This window comes from Myotis lucifugus, unplaced genomic scaffold, assembly GCF_000147115.1.
Source record: "Myotis lucifugus unplaced genomic scaffold, Myoluc2.0 scaffold_14, whole genome shotgun sequence".
In the NCBI taxonomy this organism is placed as follows: Eukaryota; Metazoa; Chordata; class Mammalia; order Chiroptera; family Vespertilionidae; genus Myotis; species Myotis lucifugus.
The window spans coordinates 1,995,905-2,002,680 of NW_005871062.1; the positions used below are offsets into that span (position 1 = coordinate 1,995,905).

At 53.6% G+C, this 6,776-nt stretch overlaps 1 protein-coding gene and 1 long non-coding RNA gene across 2 annotated transcripts in view; one reads left to right on the forward strand and one right to left on the reverse strand.

The window, feature by feature from the left end:
• Positions 1–2,405: 2,405 nt before the first annotated feature.
• HES1 (hes family bHLH transcription factor 1) lies at positions 2,406–4,911 on the reverse strand. Its single transcript, XM_006084756.3, is given in 5 exon segments — positions 2,406–3,325; positions 4,001–4,033; positions 4,036–4,087; positions 4,327–4,422; positions 4,557–4,911. Coding segments are annotated over 5 exon segments (840 nt in total). The 5' UTR covers positions 4,665–4,911; the 3' UTR covers positions 2,406–2,774.
• Positions 4,912–5,028: 117 nt separating this feature from the next.
• LOC102417347 overlaps positions 5,029–6,776 on the forward strand; it is a 13,365-nt gene continuing 11,617 nt past the window's right edge. The window contains exon 1 of the long non-coding RNA XR_002828209.1: positions 5,029–6,101. This is a non-coding gene — a long non-coding RNA (uncharacterized LOC102417347). The remainder of the gene's footprint in view (positions 6,102–6,776) is intronic.

The following is a 6,776-nucleotide window of genomic DNA, read 5'->3' on the forward strand; positions in this document are numbered from 1 at the left end:
CTTTTCTTGACCTGGAAGAGCTCCCACCGTCGCACTTCCAGTCAGCGGCTTTCCGCTCCCGGTGCAGGGTCCCAGAGGGCCGGGCCCGGGAGGGTCTTCAGAGAGAGGCTAATGCGGGCGCGGCCCAGGCCCGTGGCCGCATCCCCGACCTGGAGCTTGGGGCAGTGCCTTATCTCCCGGAGCCACCAGCGCCGCCCGGGGCGGGAGAGGGGCTGCTGGGGGTGCCCCAAGGCGGTCCCAGGGATCCTGGTGAGGGTGGGGCAAGACTGAAGTGGTCTTTGAAGCTTCGCCTCGGGCCACTGATTGCTCCAGAATCAGCCTGGGTGCAGGACAGCACAAAGTCTTAGGAATAAACCCACTCAGGTTACGGGTGTAGAATTGTCCCGGAGAAGGGAAGTGACTCCTGCAAAGTGACACAGTGAGTTTAGTAGCAGAGCGGGCATCGGAGCCCCGGGTCTCCCCTTCTGCATACTGTACAGAAACAAATGCCTCATCTAGTAATCTAAACCCATATTTCAGGGGAAAATACCACTTTTATTTTCAAGTGAACAAACGTTTACCTCTTTTAAAAAAATTATTACTACCCTCCCCAAGATACCTATGTACTGTTGATATTAATAAAAATTCACCTTTCCCCCTGTTGTTTCCCTTTAGCACAGGGAAAGACAGACTTAGTTTAAAGTTGGTGTAGAGATTGCAGGGGAGGGGGAGGGAGGGGGAGAGAATGTAGAATTTTTAAAAACACAAATGTACTTTTATAAAAATGGGACTGATGTCTCCATTGTTCCTGCCAGGACAGTTAAGGACTTCTAGTCCTTAAGTTTACCTAATGAAGTATTGGAGCTTGGGTTGGGAGTCTTGATAGAGCAATCATTATTATGTTTGTGTTTAAACAAGAGGGAAATCTTGGAAATTTATGATGAAGAAGGGTGTGTGTGTGTGCTAGTATTTATTTGGGCGTAGGGTGTATTGGGCCCTTTTCACATACACAAAATGAAGCAAGTAGAAGCCAAATTTTTAAAAGTATCTTTTAAATCTCTTCCTCTGAGTCTGAAGTTGGATAGGAGGTATCTGAATAGGAAACTAACCACTGTCTGCTAGATCATCCCTTTGATAGAGCTGCTCTCCACACTGGCCTGTGGGAAAGGCCAGAGAAGGCAGGGGAGGAGGTAAAGCTTTTGAAACAAGACAGAAAATCGTTGGTTTTATCTTTGTTAGGAAGGCTTCAAAGATTGATCTCTCCCGCCTCATCCTTCTCCTCCCAGAAGCCCTTCTAAAGGAAGGGCGGGGGAGGGGGAGCGGGTGGTGGTGAGAGGAGGCTGGCGGGAGGGGCCTGGCAGGGAGCAGGACTGGCCGGCAGTGCGGGAGGAGGGCGCGCCCGCCAGACCCACAGCGCCGCTGATGTGTCTGGTCTCGTAGGGCTCGTGGTTTTCATTTCCCCAACACCTGGATGCAGTCAAACACCTGGCCAAATCTGACAAAATCTGACAAGCCTTTGTGATGGGATTTGGAAGAAATTCCCTGCAGATCCTGGCACAGTTTAAAGCTGTCCGCTTTGAGTTAGGACTTGTTAAGGAGGGTTATGTGAGCTGAAACCCGAGACAAGCCTTTTGCTCCTATCTGGAGCCCACATCTTGCCTGGAAATGGGGCATGACCAAGCGAAGGGGTCGCTTGCTGTTTGTATTAAAAGGGGGAAGATGGCCTGTGTGCCTGCCAGCTCGGCCCCCACATGCTTTCTCTATTAGAGCCAAGCACAGAAACTTATCAAAAACATATGTCTGGTGTTAATCATCTGGACTTGGGCTCCACATGGGAGTCTAACTAGCTGTCCCTTGGCAGAAGGAATCTGTTGACCTTCTCAGCTTGCTTGAAGAGGGTGCAGAGAGGCATTTCAAACTTTTGGATGCTGGTACGAGGGAATGTCTAGCTGAACCTAAGGGCTGACTAATTAAAGGAAGACTTCCAACACTTGAAGGTTGGAGGCTGCACTGGTTAAGAGTGTTTTTACTTTGAATGTTGGTAAGCTACCCCAGGGGGGAAGGGCTGCAGGAGCCTCCCTTAAAGTGACCCGGGCAATGGTACTAGATCCATTAACTTTATGAATTCAGTCCTGTTCAACCTTTCTCAGAAGGAGCAGGTACCCTGAATGGCCTACCCAACTATAACTAACTGTTTGAAATTCTTTAAGGAATTTATCACAAATTGACCAGAGAAGCCATATTGCATAGGTTCTTGCAAATTAAATGGAATATAGTTCATGGTGAAAGGTTTGATGGATTTTAAAAAATGTTCTTTGAATAACAACAGAGCCAGTTCCTGAATTCCCAGATTACATGTAATTCAAATTCTGCCAAGTGCCTTTATTTTTTTACATATTCTGAAATAATCAGTTCTAAGACATAAAAACCTTCACTTTTTTCTTTTATTATATTTTCTCAAATAAACTTCCCAAAAGGAAGATATTTTAAGAGCATTTTCAAACATCTTTGGCATCACATAAAAAAGAAATCTCGTGTAAAAAACGAAATGTCATCTGAACTTTTATAATACAAAGGCGCAATCCAATATGAACATATAAAATATATACAAATATAGTGCATGGTCAGTCACTTAATACAGCTCTCTACAAAAAAAGTAACTTTTTAGAAATTAAAAAAACAAAGTAACCACTTAATCACAAAAGTTCTCTTCTTTCCCAGCATCCAAGTTCCTGTTTAGTGTCCCGAGAGAAGAGAGAGAGGTTGAGTTTGTGGGGAGGGGTGGCCTGAGCCCCTCAGTTCCGCCAGGGCCTCCACATGGAGTCGGCCGTGAGCGAAGGTCCGCTGGAAGGAGACACTGCATTGGGTCCCACGGTGGTCCCGCTGTTGCTGGTGTAAACTGGGATGACGGGGCCACTGTGAGCGAAGGCCCCATTGGGGATGAGGAAGGCGAACTGGCCGTCTGGAGCCGGCACCACCTGGAAGCCACCGAACACCTTCGCTGCCTCTCCCGCGGGGCTGCCCAGCTTGCAGGGCGCGCCGCCGGGAGGGGGCGCCGCGCCCCCGGGGATGGGCACCAGTGGCGGCGGCGGCGCGAATGGCGCGTGCTGCGGCCCGCCGGGTCCTGGCGGGGGTGGGGGCGGCGCCTGCAAGACCGGGTGCGGCTGCCCGGGGTAGGTCATGGCGTTGATCTGGGTCATGCAGTTGGCCAGGTGGCCGAGCAGCCGGGTGCGCACCTCGGTGTTAACGCCCTCGCACGTGGACAGGAAGCGGGTCACCTCGTTCATGCACTCGCTGAAACCCGCGCGGTACTTCCCCAGCACGCTCGGGTCTGTGCTTAGCGCGGCTGTAGACCAGAAGGAGACAGACAGGTCACCGTAAGGCCCTGGCCCCGAGGCCACCGCCTCCGCCCTGGGAGGTCCCCGCGGCGCGCCTTCCTGACCACTGGGCCCACAGAACTGCCTCCAGTTAGGGTGGGTGGGTTTAGTAAAACCATCCACTTCTCCACACTAGCTTGGCGACTTAAGCCAAGACGCTCCTTCTCTCCCTTCTTAATCGCTGGATTTAAACCGATCTCGGCCCTAGATCTTACCCACCCCCTCCACCCCCACCACCCCCACACACTCAGCGCGTGCGATGTGACCTTGGGTAATGCCCTTCCCCGGCCATCCGAACCTCATTTCCCCTTCTATAATGGGGGAGGAGGGACTGCTAAAGCAGAAGACCTCCAGGCTCTACGCAGCTCAAAACGCCAGTTCTAAGCCCTTTGGCCCCCACCCGCTTTCCCCACTGCCAAGCCGCCCGCCGCCCTCGCCGCTGCAACCACTCTCCCTCCCTTTCCGGAACAGTAACAACTTGGAGTTGTGGCTATAAATAAGCCCCAGACCGTGGGAACGTAAGAGTGAGCCAAGGCAGTAAAATGTAGCTGAATGCCTCTCACAACCACGGGCGGAAGTCTGGAAGAAATCACCGCCCGGTGAGAGGGACGCCCGCAGAGGGGGATGCGGCAAGCCGCCCTCACCCGTCATCTGTGCCCGCTGCAGGTTCCGGAGGGCTTCACTGTCATTTCCAGAATGTCTGCTTTCTCCAGTTTGGAATGCCGCGAACTCTGCACAGAAGAGAAGGCAAGGAAGGCAAGTGAGACCCCCGCCGGCAGCCTCGGAGTGCTGGGGGTCCCTCCCACGCGCCGACCTCCCCAGACCCCCACTGAAGGGGACCGGCCCTCCCGCCTCAAAGAACGCAATGCTGGCGGGGAAGATCCGCCGGTGAGAGGATTTCATTCTTACGTAGTACCCGAGAAATAGTATTTCATTTATTAAAGCTAAAAAAGCAGCATTATCCACTTACATCTTTCTTAAGAGCATCCAAAATCAGTGTTTTCAGCTGGCTCAGACTTTCATTTATTCTTGCTCTTCGTCTTTTCTCCATAATAGGCTTTGATGACTGTAAAGAAATAAAAAGTCCTTAGTTCCCATGGGATCTGCCATTTCACCAAGGGAGTTTTAAGGGATAAAAGACCCCCGCCCACCCCAGCTTAATTTCTTGGGGCTGCAGAGAGATACAGGTACTCCCCTTACCTTTCTGTGTTCAGATGCTGTCTTTGGTTTATCCGGTGTCGTGTTGACACTGGCTGGAGTAGCAGCCACCGGGGACGAGGAATTTTTCTCCATTATATCAGCTGGCATTTTCTGTTGTTGTTTTTTTTTAATCCCTAGAGAATTTTATTTTTGGAGTCCTTCACACACACACTCGAAAAAAAATTGTTTTATGTCCCTTTTATTCGAGACTTTCACAAAACTACTGAGCAAGTGCTGAGCGTTTATTATAATATCTTATGGCTACTTGGTGATCGGTAGCGCTATTCCAGGACCAAGGAGAGAGGTAGATAGGGGATTCCGCTGTTATCAGCACCGGCTCCGGATCCTGTGTGATCCCCAGGCCCTGGCGGCCTCTATATATATCTGGGACTGCACGCGAACGGCTCGTGTGAAACTTCCCAAACTTTCTTTCCCACAGTAACTTTCAGCCAATGGGAGGAGGAGACACGCGGCACCGCTCGTGGACCGCGCCCCCCCATTGGCCGCCAGGCACAAGGCCTGGCGGCCAATGGCGCGCGCCTGAGCCCGGGGCACCGGAGGCTACAACGTCAATCAAAAGGATTTTAACCCTTTGATACTATCCCTGCTGGGCTTTGCTTTAGGCAGGATTTTTTCCGCATTGGTTTTGCTCTAGTCTAGTTTATTTCTTTGGGGGCTACGGTCTTTGCTCTTCATTTCCTTTCAAATGGGTAATAGAGCTGCTTTGACACTAAGTTAATTTGAAAAATATTTTTAAAAGGTTTAGAAGGACAGGGTAAAAGATTATACTTGCAGTGGTTAAAAGGGGGAACGTGTGCAAGGGTGTGAGTTACCGACACATCCAAGTAATTTCCCGCTCAGACTATACATTGGGGGGCGGGGGTGAAAGTCGATCATGCAGAAAAAGAACAAAAAATATGTCCTTTTGTCATGCAGAAAAGGGAAAAAAATGCCTCCCACCTTACATTTGCAGGTCGTTCAGAGCAAGGTGGTTTTTGATCTTCACCCCTCATTCCTCTTCAGGAGTTGGGGCTTGGATCCCGCTCTTCCTCTGGAAATAATCAGAATAATTTCCAACTGGGCAGAAAGGAAATAGAATTTCAAATGAAAGATGAACAAGGAGGACTTTGATGGCAATGCCTTAGGGACGCGCCATCTCCACCCTTTCCCTTTCAACCCGCAGGCTCTCGGTTCGGTGGCACTTAGAGGTGGCGGGCTGTGCAGGAGCCTCTCCCCTCCTCCTCGCCAGGCGGGCGGCGGCGGCGGCGGCGGCGCAGCCTCAGCACCAGGCGCACGCGGGCCCTTTAAGAGCGACACCAGCCGAGCTGCAGTTTGACATCAGCCGGCCGGCGAGGGCGCGCCTGGAGCCGGAGCACGTGCCAGGATGTTTTATTGCCGCCGCGGCTGCGGCCGGGGCCGGGAGGATGTGTGTGTGCGTGCGTGTGTGAGTGTGTGTGCGCGCGCCCCGGGGGCAGAGAGGCGGGGGGCGGCGGCGGGCGGCGGAGCGCGGGGGCTGGTTCCTGGTCCCCAGGAGAAGCCAAGAAGGTAAATAGCAGCTGCTGTGCTCGAGCCTGGGAAAACCCCGCCCCCTGCCCCTGGCCAGGGCTCATTGGCGCGCGCTGCGTGTGGGGTGTGTGTGTGTGTCCGGGGGCCCCCTCCTTGGGCTGGGAATCCGAGGGGGCGGCGGGAGGGCGGGCTGGGAGCCGAGTCCCTGTGCTTACTGCCCCCCTCCCCCGCGTTCCCCCGGCCAAGGTCAGCCCTTCGGGGCGGGGAGCGCGAGCCCCAGGGTGGAGAGTGGGGAACGATTCCAACTTCCCACTCCACCCCAGATTTCAGGCTTGGGGTTTTAACTCGGGCGAAAGCCTCACCAGCAACAGCCCGGGGCGGGGGGGGGGGCAAAGGGGGAGGGGCCTTTTTGTTTTCTCCTTGGCCCGGCCAGCCCGGCTTTCCTCCCCCCGGGGGGCCCCGGGGGCCCGCCGCGGCCCGAGATGCCTGACCGCACTTAGAAAACGCCCGGGTCAGTTCCCTGCCCCCGCTCGGGGACTGCGGTAGAGGGGTTTCGCCTCCCGGGCTCTTTCCAAGGCCAGGGGGGACGGGGGGCTTCCCCTTAATGGCCCGGGGGCCGCCTTGGGGGTCGGAGAAATGCGGATGATTCGTGCAAAAAGTCCTGTCGCTAACAGACGTTTCAGAGAGAAAGGCGCGGGTACCCCCCGGGGCTAA